At 39.2% G+C, this 17,030-nt stretch overlaps 1 protein-coding gene across 3 annotated transcripts; it reads right to left on the bottom strand.

The window, feature by feature from the left end:
- Positions 1-312: 312 nt before the first annotated feature.
- Positions 313-16,721, bottom strand: apol1 (apolipoprotein L, 1). 3 transcript variants are annotated; one of them, XM_018678110.2, is made up of 35 exons: positions 16,344-16,721; positions 16,174-16,227; positions 14,866-14,937; positions 14,485-14,553; positions 14,308-14,376; positions 13,946-14,020; positions 13,787-13,855; positions 13,583-13,645; positions 13,090-13,158; positions 12,926-12,994; positions 12,631-12,699; positions 12,470-12,535; positions 12,319-12,375; positions 12,106-12,171; positions 11,974-12,024; positions 11,799-11,873; positions 11,549-11,596; positions 11,387-11,455; positions 11,246-11,299; positions 11,034-11,105; positions 9,988-10,041; positions 9,352-9,414; positions 8,994-9,071; positions 8,828-8,893; positions 8,491-8,571; positions 8,307-8,360; positions 7,975-8,061; positions 6,789-6,845; positions 6,194-6,283; positions 5,969-6,019; positions 4,897-4,950; positions 4,036-4,113; positions 3,888-3,927; positions 3,392-3,443; positions 313-3,145 (listed from the first exon to the last, which is right to left on the bottom strand). In XM_018678110.2, exons 1-35 carry the CDS (start codon positions 16,344-16,346, stop codon positions 2,188-2,190), a joined length of 3,102 nt encoding a protein of 1,033 aa, XP_018533626.1. In that variant the 5' UTR covers positions 16,347-16,721; the 3' UTR covers positions 313-2,187. The 3 variants fall into 3 exon arrangements, with proteins under 3 accessions (XP_018533626.1, XP_018533628.1, XP_050925824.1); XM_018678112.2 differs by lacking the exon at positions 9,988-10,041; XM_051069867.1 differs by lacking the exons at positions 12,926-12,994; positions 13,090-13,158.
- Between the last annotated feature and the right edge of the window lie 309 nt (positions 16,722-17,030).

Raw genomic sequence — 17,030 nt, 5'->3', positions numbered from 1 at the left:
TCATCTGCATCAGGACTGAGTTTTTTCATAAGGGAAACCACTGAAAGGTGGTTATTGGCCTTTTGTTTTGTAACAGTACAGATAAAAACTTAAAAACTAACGGCCTATGCTGAAATTTTTTTATAAAGGGTGATGGAAATGCAGAGACATCATCATGGAAATCTCTGAAAAAAAGTAAACGGTGCTGAGAGACACTGACAAATGAGTTTATCTTGGTTATTAACTGAACAAATACCAACTCAGCAAGTGCAGTCATCAGTAGAAGGAGATAAATTGTTTGTTCACTTGCATAAAATATACAGATTGACAAAGTGTTTCTCTGACTTTTTATTAACAATTTTTACATTTACATTTATTACACATAAAGTTTTACAGCATATTGCACATAAAAATAGGTATCACCGAATAACCAGCTCAACCCAGAATAAGACCGGAAAATAAATATGAAGTAAAACAACAGTACAGATCAAACCTCGACTTTGAAATAAGTCTTGATTGCTCCGATAAAGGACATGATTGTTTTCAGGACAGGGTGAGTCAGTCCTGTGTCATTCCAGTCATCTAACAAGGATCTTTTTTTTAACACCTGGAAACCATTAAAGCAACTAATACAACAGAAAACGTCATTAAAAACCAATGGCTGTGCCTTGAGTCGGTTGCACCAGCTGTGTGTGTTTACTGAGTGAACACAAAACACTTCTAAATTGCTCCACAAGGACTATTTCTCATATAGGGATTAGTTGCTATTAAATATTTACACCAAGTGAATGTCAGGTGTAACTGCTGTCTAGCTAACGGAACAAACTGACACAGCTAACGTTAGCTTGCTAGTATGACCAGTTAGGAATTTTAGAAGTAATGACGATAGCTGACTTTCACACTTGATCAATATGCTCTTTACTAATGATTTAAACTGGGAAGAAACGGAATTTACCACAGATAACAAAATAATATAATGTTAAATGACCAGTAACAGGTTTCTCATGCCAGGATCAGACTACACTATTGGTTTGTCTTTCACGATGGTCAGCATGTCAGACTATGCAAATATGGTGCCATACATTCTTTCCTTGTCTTAGTCGGGAGATTGGCAACACTATAAGTTTGATCAACCATCGCTCACATTCTTGTGTCTTGTTGGGAAGGTGGGTCAAGAAATTGTAAACACCCAGTGTAAAGCATGCCAAACCAACAAGGGGCAATATAACCCTGATGCCATGTTCATTCATCATTTTTTTTGTCGGGGTGTTGTGGGGCATCCTGGACGCCACCCCACTGATCTTTCATTATGTCACATTACAAAGTCTGTTCATCAATCTCGACGTTCATCTTGAGGCAAAACCCTATTTCGCAAATCACTACTTTTGCAATAGCTAGTGACTTAGAAAGGACTTAACACTCAAAATTAGTGATTTACTTATGAACAGCTGATGCAACCCAACTGTGTTCTTCCTCACCCTCCTCTCTCCTCTCACTCAGCAGCTTTAAAACAAAACTTATTACTGTTTACTGTTTATTATTCTTCAAAATGAGACCAGTGTCATCAAGACAAACAAGACTTTCTGAACATTAAAATATCCCACATCATATCTATAACCTGAAGCAGAGGGGAAGTGGTTTCATTGCAGCCCTGACATCCCAAACAACAACAAAAAGAAAAGAAAAAAAAGAAGAAGAAACACATTAATGCTGCTCTGCATCATATAGTATTTCAAAGGCATTATAAATAATAAAGGCACTCCTCTCTTTGAGTATACACAATCTCTACAGCTGGTCAGTAAAAGCCCCAGTGTTTCAATATGAACCAATAAACTTTGATGAACTTCTAAGCAACGCTTTATAAAGTACAAATAGAAAATACTTTGCACCTATAGTATATCTTGAATTAATCTAAAACTACACCATCCAAATACATGATTTATATAAATCCCACTTTCTCATAGACGACACAGCAGTTTCACACGTTGGCATAACTGCCTGAGAAGCAGATACGATACTATATCTACCGCAAAACCTCAGTTCCTCCATGTAGTGTAAATGCTGAGCGGTTTCCTAGCAGTCAGTTACCTAAAAGAAAAATCTAGAAGTTTTAGAAATCTGTGTATTTCATCAAGAGTGAAGTCGCCTCTTTGGACATTCACAATACGTCTGATTGTAGTTTCAAGTCGGTTCTTTTGGAAGTTTTGTTCACACATATTCTCGATTCTCATAGTCCTTTTTGATGGCTTTTTTAATGCGGTCAATTTCATCTTCTTCTGAACTGTCATATCTATCATCTTTCTCTTTCTTGTCATCATCCAAAGCAGCTGTATCTTTGTCAGGGTTGTTTTCTGGTGTGGTGGACTGCAGCTCCTCTCGTATCGAGTTGAGCTCCACCAGACCATCGTGCAGTTGTGTTGCCACCTCCCTGATTTTGGCAGCGAACTCTGACTTTGCTCCTTTCTTGAGTTCTTTGGAGTCTTTAGCCACAAAGTAGATGTCCATACCTACGAAGAAGCCAGTGAGCACACCAGTGGCCATGCTGGCGATCTGCACCGCTCTGGCTGCTGTGCTGCCGGCCATATTGGCAATCTGAACCACACGCATGATCTCATTGGCGTTGATGAGGATAGCTTTTCCTGCCATGGCACCGTCCTCATAGAAACTACTACTGAGCACAGGGAAGTCACGATTGTATGCATGTTTTTTCATCCTGATCAGGTCAAATTTGCGCAGGTTCTCTATACCCTGCTTGATGAATTTCAGGCACTTGTTCAAGTCCACCATCTTCTCCTGGTAGTCTTCCACAATCTTCTCCACCTTCTTGCGGTCCATTGAGTTGTTGACCTGGTTGGAGATGCCGGCACCTGCTGAGGTCAGACCGCCCGCAGTGGCAACGCCCAATCCCACTGCCGTCACAATCAAAGAGGTTCCCATAGTGACTGGGGCCAGAGCAAGGCCGGCGATGGTGGCAACACCCCCGATGGCGCTGGTGGAGCCGCCGGTGATTTGAGCGATCTTTGTTTTCTTGTTGAACTTGTCCAGGGCATCAGCAATGCCGTTGAGGTCGATGACGTGCTGCCAGAGACTCTCAGCGCGCTCCGAAAACAGTTTGTTGAAGACACGAATTCCCTTCTGCACCTTTTCAGCCGTCACAGCAAACGCCCTGAAAACATAATGTTGAGAGTAATCACATAGAGCCAGGTCACTGTATGTAAAAATGACATTTTTTCCACTTACGCCAGTGTATGTAGACATGCAGACAGTAGTGTATTAGTAGTAGTATGTGCATAAAACTGAAAGTATCGGCATGCCTACATACCACTAGAATTAAGAGAAAAAGGTATACTGAAGAGACTGAAGAAAAGATGCAGTATACAGTATGAGCTTATATATTTGACCCTTCACTTACTTGGCCTCTTCTTTTTCTGTCATGTCATCATCTTGAGGTGTGTCTTCCCATGCTGAGGAAGTAAAATTAAGAAAGAACAATTGTTATCTTTCTCATCATCTCACACACAATACTTGGCCAAAAGTATGTGGGCACCAGAACATGATGCTCATGTGCTTGTTGAACATCTAATTTCAAAACCATGGGCATTATCAGCTGCTATATGAGACCCATTTAAGACTCTTCTGGTTTCAGGTCTTCTACCAGATTTTTGAAACTGACTCAGGGATTTGGTCCTATTCAACCATTACAGCACTGGTGAGGTGCTGTAGCAATCAGATTTTGTGGCCCAAACCTTGAAAAGCAGCATGTATATGTATGAAAACAGGGTCGTTCACATACTTTTGGTCATGTAGTGAAACTGCTTATAGAAAAAACTCCAAATTCTGCCCTCTACCCTCAGAGTAAACCCTGCAAAAAAGCCAAACAAAATGCTAAACATTTTATTGTAACTCACGCTCCACTGTGTTCCACCATTCCATAAGATCCTCCACATCCTGAAAGATACCATTTGCATTTTAACGGATGCTATAAACAGTAAATAATGGCGCATCAGACTGTATTGGAATCTAAATTTGGTGACATATCTTGTTTCAGAGACCAACCTGCTCATTTTCAGGCTGTGCTGGATCAATACGGAAGTCCTCCAGCTGGTCAAACAAGGACCTGTTTCCACCTTCATTCTGCAAAAACAGAAATAATACAGCTTTAAAATCATATATGAATACTAGTATTTTTATGCCCATGTTAAGACAAAATCTCTGAGTGTCGCTGAAGTTTATATCAGTGAGACAAGACTGAAACTTATCTTACTTAACTGAACTTATCACATATACTCAGTTTCACTTTTTATATGATGTGTGCTCAGACTAAGAGAAGGGAAGTGATGGTGTAAGGGATTTTGAATGGTCTGACTGCTGCTTTTGCAGAAGTAAAGAGAGCCAAACTTTTCCATGGACACAATGAAAAGGGAAGCAGAGAAACAAGTCTGGGCACATTGTAACCTAATCTCAGCTCATGTTCCATGTTACAGACATGCACAAACACTGTGTGAAGGTGTGGAGGTGGGTTTCATGTCAGCAGTGGAGGGACAAAACAACAACAGAGCATGTTGGCTATAATAGTCCCTGATGGGAGCTGAGTAGACACCCTGGAGACAAACACTGTAGATAACTGCAAGAAAGAGGTTGTTTTCAGGGGGGAGGAGGAGTGGAGGGATCAGGTGACTGAAACAGACCTGTTGTCTGTTATCTTGAACCACAATGAGTAAGACCGCAACATGCGAGTCCTGTGGACAAATATTCTGATACTGACTGAGTGTGAAATGGGTAGACGCTGCTTTTAGTTCAAAGCTTAGTGTGTGTGCCAGGCAACTTAAGAAAGGAGAAGTCAGAAAGAGAAGCAACATCAAATACAATTTTCTGTCTCAGAGAAGCAAAGACTGATGTGTGTTTTCTTCTCTCTACCTCTGCTGTATTGTCTGCAGCTCCGTCTCCTGCAGGCTTCTGTACAGCTTTGGCCTAAAACAAGACATACACACACCATTAAAGCACCTGTATTATCAATAGAAATTTAGCTTATATATGTTATAAAGCAAAAAGGAACACTGGAGAAAATATCAATGTCACAGTAACTCCTTATTTTAATTTTCCCTGATCTTCAAGTTAGCAGGTAGGTAACTAGGTCAAACATTAGCTCCTAAAGATAATATGTGTTTGGAGTTTCATCTACGCCACTGTAACTTATCTTGCCAAAATAACATGGCAAGACTTCATATCCTGAGTCAGCAGCTAGAGAGATACAAACAGGTGGCAAACTATACACTAAGCATATGAATGGAGAAAGAAACCAGATAAAGATGGCTCCTTACACAAAGGCTCATTGAATGATATGATCAGTATGAAAATGATGCTTATGGTCACAAGATCTCAACCCAACTGAACAGCTACAGTGTGGGAGGGTGTCAGACAGCTCTCTCCACTACCATCATCAAAACACTTCCCCACAGAATAATTCAAACAAGTAGATTATTTCTGCCTTCAGGTCTGTTCTGTCTCAGTTCCAAGTTCCTACTGCACTATGGAGCAGGAAGTATTTTTTTGACAAAGTTTTAGATTTTACATGGGTTGGTGTTGTCTTTATTTGAAATCACCAAACCTCCACTGGAAGTTTTGTTTTTGTTAGTTAACACCCACTGACATCAGCTTTTTCACATGATCCTCGTATATTCAACACTAAATTTAATTTGCAAAGACTAACAACCACTGAATGCCTGACATGGGTGGATGCGTCACATGTGACGTCGGTCTGGATCAGTCAAGTCAAATTATAGTTTGTCTTGTTCAGTAGCACATAAAAATACACTGCCTGATGCAAGGGCTCCGCACTGAAATAAATCCACTGTTTCCACAAACCCCCCCAAAAATATCTGATTCATTTTGATTAGGTTGCAGGGATATGAAAGATGTGACTCCAGTGATACTACTGACATGAGAGAAAACAAGTTTGTCAGTCACATGTCATGTGTTTCAATGTTACCTTGACCCGTGGCATAAAGGGATTGTGTCGCTTAGGTTTCTTGACTTTGGTCTAAAAGGAAAACAAAACAGGATTTAAGTGTTACCTCAGGGAACATATACAACAAACTCTGAAATATTCCTTCAGCTGTATTTACAGTAAAATGTTTGTGATGACTATCAGTGTCAAAATCAAACTAAAGAAACCGACAAGCAAAAATGAAGCAGAGGGAATTAATGAAATTACCTCTTTTTTGTCCTTGTCCTCCTCATCTTTCTTTTCCTCTTTGGACGAAGATTCATCTTCTTCTTTCAGCTCCTCATCATCAGATGCAGCCTAAAACAAACCATAAACAAACACTATAATAAAGCATCAGTGTAACAATTGTGAATTAAAATACAATTTAAACATTAAAGGGGTTATTTGTAAATTTTCTCTGGTGGTGACAGCCTGCCAAGAGCTTCACTACATGCTACAGTGAGTCACAAGGAAAGTGATGAACTGGCTAGCTGGTTAGCAATACTAACTTCAGTTAGCTAATCAAGTAGAAGAAAAGCAGTGGTAGAACCACAACATTGCTGTTGCTTTCCACCACTGGAGACAGCTCTTGGTGACTAAAGGAATGAAGTTTGATGCTGAACTTTACCAGCAACATTACCTCTAAACTGGAAACCAAACAGCTGTCAACTTTGACTATGCAGCTACAGCACAACTTACAAGTAGCTCCTTTAACATTGGGTAGCCTTTGCCAAACAAAATTGAGGAGGTAATGCATTAAACATAAGCCCAGGTGTTGTAGGCAGAAAGTGGAAAATAGATAAATATAAAGCCTGTCATGTACCTTGGCTGCAACACGTGGCATAAACGGGTTATGGTGTGTGTGTTTTTTCACCTTGGCCTGTAAAAAAACATGGCACAGTGACAGATGTTAGGTGACATGAGAAGGAGTAACTGGAAAAACTACATTTCATTTGAGCTACTGGTGACTGAATAAAACAACTGCATCTGCACTTAATGTGCTGCTACTGTCAAAGAGCAACAAAAAACATCTCTCTGCAAATAATATACATACATGTAGTGTTTGTTTCATTCCTCAAATACTCAGAATCTATATTTTTGTTTAATGTATATCAAAGTTAATTAATTAATTCTGATCTCACCAACATGTACTCTGTTGTTATCTTAGTGTTATCTTTGTTAAACTCTGACAATAGCCTGAAGGTGCCACATGTCATCTGCATGGCTCTGGCATGAAAGAACTGATAAGAAGGAAGCAGGAACTAGAACAATTAGATCCTGGCAGAGTGCAGTTCTCAAATACTGTGTTTGTTTTCACCTGCATGTTGCAGCAAGAGGTGGGTTCAAACCACACGCAGATGACTCACACATACATTTTATGTAAATAAGTCTATCCAGCTTTATGTAACTGTCATTAAGTTAGGGCCGGGTATCGTTCAAAAATGTTCGACACCAAAACCAATACCTTGGCTTTGATACTGGTTCCTGAACTTTTTTCAATACCAATTATATCAAATCAATTCTAACAAAGAAAATGACATTACATATTATGGTACAAATCTTGAGTTTTATTTTTCAGCTTTCCACCCAAAGCAGTTTTCTAACATAGAAACTATACAACAAATAATTTTCAGTGCAAAAGAACTGAGAGTCAGTGTCTAATGCTCACTGCTGCATACTTAAATCTTCTGTGCAGCTGAACACGGAGCAACTTTCTGCTCTAAAATTGATTCTGTTGCTCATTCAGATGCTTCATCAAATTGGTCATGTCCTTTTTCCAAATATTGCATCGCGCACTAATGGCATCAATCTTGCTAAAATGGAGACACACTTTTGACCTTGGCCGCATTTTCTAACCGCTTCGACACACACACACACACACAGTAGTTCCTACACGTGAACCCTGTCTGTGGGCGTCACCACGTATTTTTCCTGCATGCCCCTACCGCGTGTAACATTACAGCCCATTACCAGCAGCATGACCGATGATGATGAAGAGATAAACTCACTGTTTTGCTCTCTGGAGGGTTCACCTCATCTTCGTCTTTGGCCTCTGCAGAGTCATCCTGTTTGAGACCTTCATCATCTGACTGGCTCTGCAGCAAAGTAAGCAACTTAGTTAATAATAATAATAGTTTTTTATTTTTTTTTTAACCTTCAAATATCTTTTAGCATTAGCATCTCTTTTAAATGAGATGTTTTTAGGGTTTTTTTGTAACAGTGGTCAGAGAGTAACTCACAGCATAGCCAATAACTGATATTCAAAGTCAAACAAACAGCCCAGTCTATCAGCAAACCATTGCATCAGTTCAACGCTTGTACTGTGTGTACACATCAATACCTGATGGTTGGTCTTCTGCTTTTGCATATCACGTCTCGCTCCTCTGTTCATCTCCTGAAATTAAACCAGAAAAGTTTCCTAAAACACGAGGGCTCAGAGTCCAGCACCGATACACATGGATATACATCAGCTCCAAACTGATACAAACAACCAATGTTCTGTAAACATTGGAGGCTAACTCTACCTCCCCTGTTGGTCTGGTAGGAACTACAGGAGTCTCAGCAGGCTTTTCTTTTTTCTGTCTGGAGGTCGTGTCAATTTTATCCTGCAAATAAAGACACACCAATATTTGTAAAGTGACACCCTAGTGATACAAAACATGAAATTTAACCACTTATGACTATTTTAAAAGCACTGTGTGTAAATGTTATGCTTGCTGCTTGCTATGTGGCATAAGACTGTTATATAACTTATTTAATTTGTATCCTGACATATATGTTCAAATGAAATGAAAACTCTGAGGACAGAAGAAATATACAGACCTGCATGTTGTTTAGTAAACTGAGAAGTGCAAACTGTACCTGATTATGATTATCCTCAGTTCCTCTTGATTTCACTTTGTCGTATGTGAAAGTCCTCTTCATTTCCTGCAGCACAAAACGACAGAGACAGACAGAGGAGAAGTCAGAGAAGCCTCACATGGACCGCATGTCATTGAAAAGCAGGTGTGTTCCACTGCATGCAAACCTCTTCAGTTGGTCTGGGTGGGACCAATGGAGTTTCACTCTTTTCTTTCCTTTCTCGCTGGTTCATGTTGCTTTTGACCTGACAAGGACAGACACACACACACACACACACACACACACAGAGTCACACAGTGTGCTGGAGCAGGAGGGCACTGAGGTCTGACAGCGAGCAGGCAGGATTTACAGGGAGGTAAGGGGAAGAGGAGGATGTGGTGGAGGTACGGAAGAGAAGGAGCTTGAGGAGATGGGTATTTTTGACAGAAGTTGATCAGCTGTGTGTGTGTGTGTGTGTGTGTGTGTGTGTGTGTGTGTGTGTGTGTGGTCACTGATGACTCAAGTGATGCAATAAATAGACTGACCATTTTTGGCTCCTCCACTTGTTTCTCGTTCTCCTTGAGTGCCTCTGTGTCTTCAGTGTCTTTCTGAACAAAGGACATGAAATATTAGATATTAAACTGTATCAACCAAAATCTGATAACTTTTCTAGTGTTTACAGGTCTGTACCAGTACTTTTGTACATTTTGGCTCCTCAACAGTGAATCTCATTATATTTTGGTGACTATTTTCAAATGCTATTTAGACTTTCCAGTGTATTTGACCTACTCTACCATTACAGTCATTTTCATTCACTTCTGTACGGCACAAAAATCAAATGGCAGACTTTTGAAAAGTTTGTCAAAAACTAAAAAAAAACTATGGTAATAGATTTATATTGTACTGAAATGAACATAAACAAGTGGTTGTCTCAAGTGGTCGAAAAACTAAATAAAAAATGTAAATTGCACCAACACAATTAGCTGTGATTACAAGTTTATGTGATCTGTAGTCAACAAGCTAAAACATGCAAATATACTGGTATAAGAGTGTTCAGCACATCGACACTACTCATTAAAATGAACAAAGAAAACCCTACAGACATCACCACCACCACTATCGTAGTCCTGATTATGACTTCCACCTCCACCAACACCAAACACATTTAACGGCATAATTACTTTGTTTCCAGAGCGAAATGGATTCAGTTTGGACATGGCTCCAATCATGGCGTTCTGAGAGGAAGAGCACATCGTTCTAAGTGAATGCCTCAACATTTCAGATTTGCATCTTTCTCAGCCATGAACCACACTCGGCTCAGAGTAAAGCTAGACCAACATTAGCTTATTAAAGATACAGAGGAACCAAAAACAAATCAAAGAAATCCATGTCAAGATTGTTCATTTATGTTATGTGTTTATATTTAGTGTTTTTCAGAAGCTCAAAGCAGAATTTTACAGAAAGTTTTAATAAAATTTTTTAAAAGCTTTCTGTTGAAACCAAGGGGCACAGACAGATGATGTGAGGCTAACAGATAACTGAGCCTTTTATTTTACAGTAATGTAATGACTACTAATGACCTATTTTTAGCACAGTGACAGTGCATTCAGATTGCAAACAAAAGTATGTCACCACAAGGCTATTATTTCTGAGCAGACAAGAGCACTTGACTGATGTTCAACAAATATGTCGGCAGAGGAAATTCAAAGCAAAAAAATGTAATTAGTTGTTCAGATGTTGATCAGAAACCTGTCAGGCTGCCATGTCTTCTGGTTTTCCTACTGATGGAGTTTAATATCATGTATTGTTTTCTTAAGGGCTCAGGATGCTGAACATGAGCTGCAGCATCTCCGGTTTAATGTCCCAGAGGGAATCCCTTGTTGCATGTCCTCCTGCTCTAATTTTCTTGTCCACTCTCTAGTGTGAACTTTAGTCTGCAAGATGAAGAAGCTGTTCTCTGTGATATTTACTTAAAAGACTTAAGGTATGAAGACCAGACAAGACAAGTTGAGCTGGACTGCAGATAGGGCCTATGGGTAAAACGTTTGTTAAAAACTTCAACATTTCACTCATGACTTTCGTCTTTTCTGCCTAAGAACTTCACAATGCCTCTTGCATATCAGTGGTAATAAAGCAAGACACTAAAGCCCTGATGGCATCAGAGAACCGTGGTGTGTAACTGCATGAACAGGATAAATAAAAAAAAACAGGAACACTATCAAAGCACCTGTTTGTTGCCTGATGACTTATCGCTGCTTGCAGGTGGATCCTCATCATCAGAACCTGTCAGCTTCTCATTCTGCACAGAGAAGACAGAAATCCTTACTTCATGAAAAACAAATAAATTAGGCCGTACAGTCCTTGTGTGGAATTATCAGTAGGAACTTTTCTTATTTCTTGAGCGCTAAATCAAAAGATTACAAACTAAACTGCCCTTACTTTGTGTGCAGATCGAAATGGATTCAGCTTTGTCATCGCCCCAGCAAGTTTATTCTGAATATGAGAAAAGAAATCAAGAGAAATTGAACTACATGGAAACACAGGAATGAAACTGAATGAAAATTTTAAAACCTTACAAACCTGTTTGTGACTCTGCTGGCCCTCTCCATTGTCCAATGTCTCCTCATCATCAGAATCGGAGTTCTTCTCCTGTAAATCAAAATTTCAAAAACATATGGTTAAACTTTTCCACAATATATAGTGTCAGTGGAGTGTGATGGAGTGCAATACACCACATCTCACCTGTTTGTCAGTGTAGAACGTGCTCTTCATCATTGCACTGAAACCGTTCTGAAAAAACACAAAGACACTGTTACTGTCACACACTGTTACAGCAGATCTCATTCCTAAACATTCAGACAAAAAAATCTGAGTTTCTTAAAGCCTGAAAAGTAATTTTAAAAAACTGATTTTTATGCCACGACGTCTCAGTACAGTCCAAACTGTTAAGGCAACAGAAAAAAGATTCAGTTACTGTGGTGTAATGACAAACCTGCTTGGCTTTGGGTTTCTCTGTGGAGGAGGTATTCTCATTTGAGTCTCCAGAGTGTTCAGTCTTTTCCTTCTCCTGATATAATAACACATCAGAAAGCATCAGCAACAGGCTGCTAGAATACACTATATATAATATTTCACATGATGCAGCATTCACTGAGAGAGAAAATGACCTGAGATGAGGAAGTGAAAGGATTCTTCCGGATCTTTGTTGCCACCCCACCCTGACAAGAGGTTAAAGAGCACTTTAAGTTACAATCTGACATCCTCAGCTGTTCCTTACATGTTCATGCCTCATCCCTCACCTTTGAAGGCTTCTCTGTGAGACTGTCCGTGCTGCCAGAGAGTTCATCTTCCACAGATAAATCATCCTAAAGAGTGTGATACATTATAACCCAAAAACCAAGACAAAAAAGACACAAAAAAACACATTTTTTCACTTTTCCAGGGAATATTACTCAAACAGAATACTTAACCATTTGTACTGAAAACCTGTCATTGACTAACTTTCATCTTACCTGAGACTGAGATCTGGCAGCTTTTTTCTTGAACACACTTAGAAATCCTCCTTTCTCCTGGGGAAATAATATACAACATTAACAGTTACATTATTTATGGTTATGATTGAAGTTTTTGTTTCAGTTGAGGATGGAGACAGCTTTAACACACCTTTGCGTTGTTCTCAGAAAGATTGTCATTGCTGCCTGAGAGCTCGCTGGCTGCAGACAAATCCTCCTGAAAGTGAGACACAAACATCAACCAATTAATTTATCATCTCTTTATAAAGTAACACAAGTAAATGTGAGACAAGTGAGATGCACAACTCTCACCTGAGATTGTGTCCTTGCGCCGAAAGGCTTTGATTTTTTAAATATTCCACTGAACATCCCACCTGACTCCTAGAGAAAAAAAGATCATATTAAAACATTTTTCCATAGTGGTGGATTTTACTCGAGCAGGAGTTTGACACAGCAGCTTGTACTCTCATTCAAATAGGAGGAGCCTTCCTTCCAAAATTGCTCCAAACTCAGCCTTGAAAATGGTGTTGTGTTACAGTTCAGAAGTTAAAGATTATAGTCTGTTAGTGTAACAGTGTACAAGACAAGTTCATGAAGGTCACCTCACCTTAGTGTTGCCATTTGCAGAAAGATTGTCGTTGCTGCCTGAGAGCTCGCTTGGTGCAGACAAATCATCCTGAGGGAGAGAAGCACGTCCAAATAATTAATATTATCATCTCCTCATACTTTGAAGTAGGTTAAAGTGAAATGAGTGAAATGCACAGCTCTCACCTGAGATTGGGTCCTCACTCCAAGCTTTGGGGATTTTTTAAACATCCCACTGAACATCCCACCTGACTCCTGAAGAAAGAAAAAAGCCACAAAATAATTACTTACATTGTAAATGTTACTTGAAATAAAATAAACTCTATTTTGTTTTGTATTTCTGAACTGATGCAGCTGTCCCTGCTGAGACTGGCAGGGATTTACACATCAGCAAGTACTTTCTTTCAAATTGCTGATGACTGCAGTTACACCTCGCTCTCTACACACAAAAACGAAAACAACAAACGTACCAAACTCTCCATTCAGTGAGTCGAGCTCTGCACATTAACTGGAGGGCATCAGAACCCCCAGTATATGTGTATATTTGTCGTTCTGTGGCTATGATTTTGAATCTTAGTCTGGTATGTAACCAACTTTTATTCAGGCTGTGATCTCTGATTGATCTATACTAGTTTTATTGATAAAGATTTTTTTAAATGATCTGGTGGATGACACTCACCTTAGTGTTTGTGTTCTCAGACAGACTGTCATTACTGGCTGAGAGCTCATTGTCCAAAAGATCCTGAAACATGAGGTGATCTGTTAGCCTCTTCCTGAAATAACACAACACTACATTCTAGATGTCAGCAATTAATCTGATAATTTCCCAGATGATCTATTTTCCTTGTGTGTGCAGGATATGTAACAGAAGATCGTGTTTTACCTGTGAAGGCCTCCGGACGTGTCCTAGTTTGGGTCGTTTCAGTATCCCACCCAAAACACCTGGTTTGTCCTGAAGAAAGTGGGGCAGATAAAAGTTTAAGTTTCAAAGACTAACATGACTAACTTACCAATAATATCACAGAGCAAAAACTGAACTCACCTTTGATGACTTCTTGTTGTCTGTTAAACTGTCTCTACTGTCAGAGAGTTCAGGATTTTGTAATGACAGGGTGGCCTGTTGACAGAAAAAAGTTGAATACCTAATCTGAATATTTAATTTAGGAAACTCTCAAATTTTAATATCAAACTGTATAAAACAGAGAAAAGCAGTAAAGCAGATTTAAGACCCAGCAAATATTTGACCTTTTTGTTTGATAAATGTTAATAAACGAGCAAAACTGCTGCTGATCAACTAATTGATAAACTGACAACTCATTTCAGTTCTAGTTCAATCAGCTGTGCTCTTAAATATAAAAGTACAGTACAGTACAGTACGGTGAGTTCATGAAGGCCTCTACGAACCTGTGGCTGAACCTCTTTGGCAGATTTGGTCGTCTTCTTAAACATTCCTTTGAACACGCCTCCTTTGTCCTGAAACATTCATCAATATAAAAAATCTCTGTCACTGATTCAAAATGCGATACAGTATTTACAGAAGAGAAATAAGGTTTGAATGAATGAATGAATGAATTTACACACCTTGGTGTTGTTGTTGTCGGTCAGACTGTCGTTGCTCTTTGAAAGTTCACTGCTGGCTGATAAATTATCCTATAATGTCACAGAGTCTTTGTGTGAGTGATAAATCTGCAGATTATTTTATTGATCAGCTGATTGATAGTTTATCTATAAACTTTACAGAAAATGGTGCAGAAATGTTTGTTGTAATTTGCCAAAGCAAGACAAAACCCAAAAGATGCTCAGTTTACTATCACAAACCCTTTTGAGACGCTTAAATTCAAAGAATGCTTGGTATTTTCAACCAAATCACTGTATGAACTGCTGAATTGCTCTACTCTACAGTGTAGTAGCTCATTTCTAGATTGAAATTAAATAAAGTAAACATTAAAACTACAATATCACCTGTGCTTGGACAGAGGATTCTGCAGACTTAGTGGATTTCTTGAACATCCCACCGAATAACGCTGCTTTTTGCTGAATGAGGAGAGAAGAAGAGACATGAAATGTTAAGGATGAAATCACAAACAAGAATCATCTCCACTGTTGTTTCAGTGCTGACGTAGAAGCCACATTCAGCATGAGTGAGTGACAGATGGTAAACACACACTGACATGACCTGTGAGTCAGCAGCATAAATCTGCCTCACTGCTCCCCCGCTTTACATGGAGACTGAACTGGATAAGATGCCAATCAATAACGCCAGCTCACTGATGATTTTATTCATTTTTAAAGGAGGTGTTTTCAAGTTCACATCTCACAGTCCAGCTCCATGTCCAGATTACATGTCTGGACTTGAAGCTGGTTTCATGCCTGGACCTGAAAACCTGATGTGATTGTCATGTTTCTAGCTCGGGTGGGGGAAATGATCATTTTACTGATTTGCCTGTTTAAGAAGGAGAAACTGGGGCATTAAAATAATGAAATACAACAGATTGGATAGAAAACAAGCAAAAGTTAAGTAGGAACTGTTGAATCTCTGTTTTTAATTTCTGCTCAACTACATTTTAAAACCTTAATCAATGATGGAACAGTAAATAAAAAGGTAATTAAATGAAGATGGTGATCACGTCCCATATATTAGAATTGCAAATTCAGTTAATTTACAGTTCCTTGTTTGTTAAGTGTTTATGATCATATATGTCATCAAATAGTGACAAGTGGCCATTATTATTAAGAAGATATTGAAATGTCTTGTTTTGTCAGACCAGCAGTCAAACAACGAGCAAATAATCACATCTGAGAAGTTGGCATCAGTAAAAATGTTGTATTTTTACTTTAAAAGTGACATAAAATCATTAGTCAGTTATCAACGCAGTTGCAAATCAATCATTTAACTGATTCATCAACTTATTTCTTCAGCTCTGGGGCACTGGTTTGTCTCTAGATGCCTGAGGAAATAATAACAAACTGCCAAGTGTAATGGAGGTCCAACCACAAATCTATCAAGTTAGTCCGGCCATTACATTCAAACAAAATAAAAGTCAGCACTTGCTTCCCAAAGTCACTGTTTATTGTGAAGACGATTGGTTCTTGTCCACATACTTCAGACCCACACTGTGTATTTGCATTTTCAGTCACAGATTGAGGTCAGGGCGGTAAACCGCAAAAAACCTCACGTTATTATCCGACTTTAAGGAGGAAAACCCAAAGTCTGCAAACATTAACTGACAGCTGAAGTAGCTAAAAATGACATTAAAAACATTAACTCACTGCAACGCCTCCTCCATCACACTCCAAATCCAAATCCAGGTTATCGTACCGATCCTGCCAAATGGTAACGACACGATTCAGTGTCATTGAAGGTTATTTTCAAACGCATTAACCGACATGTTGAACAGTTATGATACAGAAAGATGGTTGAAGTTTAACCGTTAACTCACCATTGGCCACTCTTCCTGCGTCCCTGTTTTGTGTTCAGTTATTCCGCAGATTAACCGACGTTAGTGGATAAATGTTAGTGGAAATGTTTCCGTCCTCAGGAGAGAGTTTATATCTTCCCTTGTCGACGGTGTTGCCGGTTGTTTACACTCGCTGGGATTTGAAGTTTAAGATCCTCCCTGCTGAGTGAAAAAACAAGGGAAAAAAAGAAAAGAAAAAGGCTGGAGACCGGAGACTTTCCACTGATCCTTGTGACTTCTGTGTGGGTTTTCATAGAGTGGAGTCTCTGTACTCATAATAGAGAGACTGGTAGATCCAGTTTTTGGTCTTTTAACTGTGTTGTCGTGCGGGAGAAGGCGTGTCTGTCTCACCTGGGGGGCTAGAGATCAGCTTGATGCTGCGTTCAAGTGCTGCTCGGACATTAACTGCTGCCCAAGGCCATAAAAACACCATTAAAAGTTACGGCCATTGTTGGGTGGGGGAAGAGACAATAAGCTCACTTAGTGAACGCCATGAGGTCCGACCTATTAAATAACCATCAGAAAATTATTCATTTAACCCAGTGACTGAATAAAAACATACAATGCCAGTTAAGCTTGCATGTATGACTTCTTTGTATCATCAAAATGTTCAAATTATACTTAAATATATCATGATAATGTATATCACTGCTTAGAGTTATTTATGCC

Source organism: Lates calcarifer, linkage group LG4 (genome assembly GCF_001640805.2).
Source record: "Lates calcarifer isolate ASB-BC8 linkage group LG4, TLL_Latcal_v3, whole genome shotgun sequence".
Classification (NCBI taxonomy): Eukaryota; Metazoa; Chordata; class Actinopteri; family Centropomidae; genus Lates; species Lates calcarifer.
The sequence above is the reverse complement of the archived record's forward strand: the minus strand, read 5'-3'. Positions and strand labels throughout refer to the sequence as shown.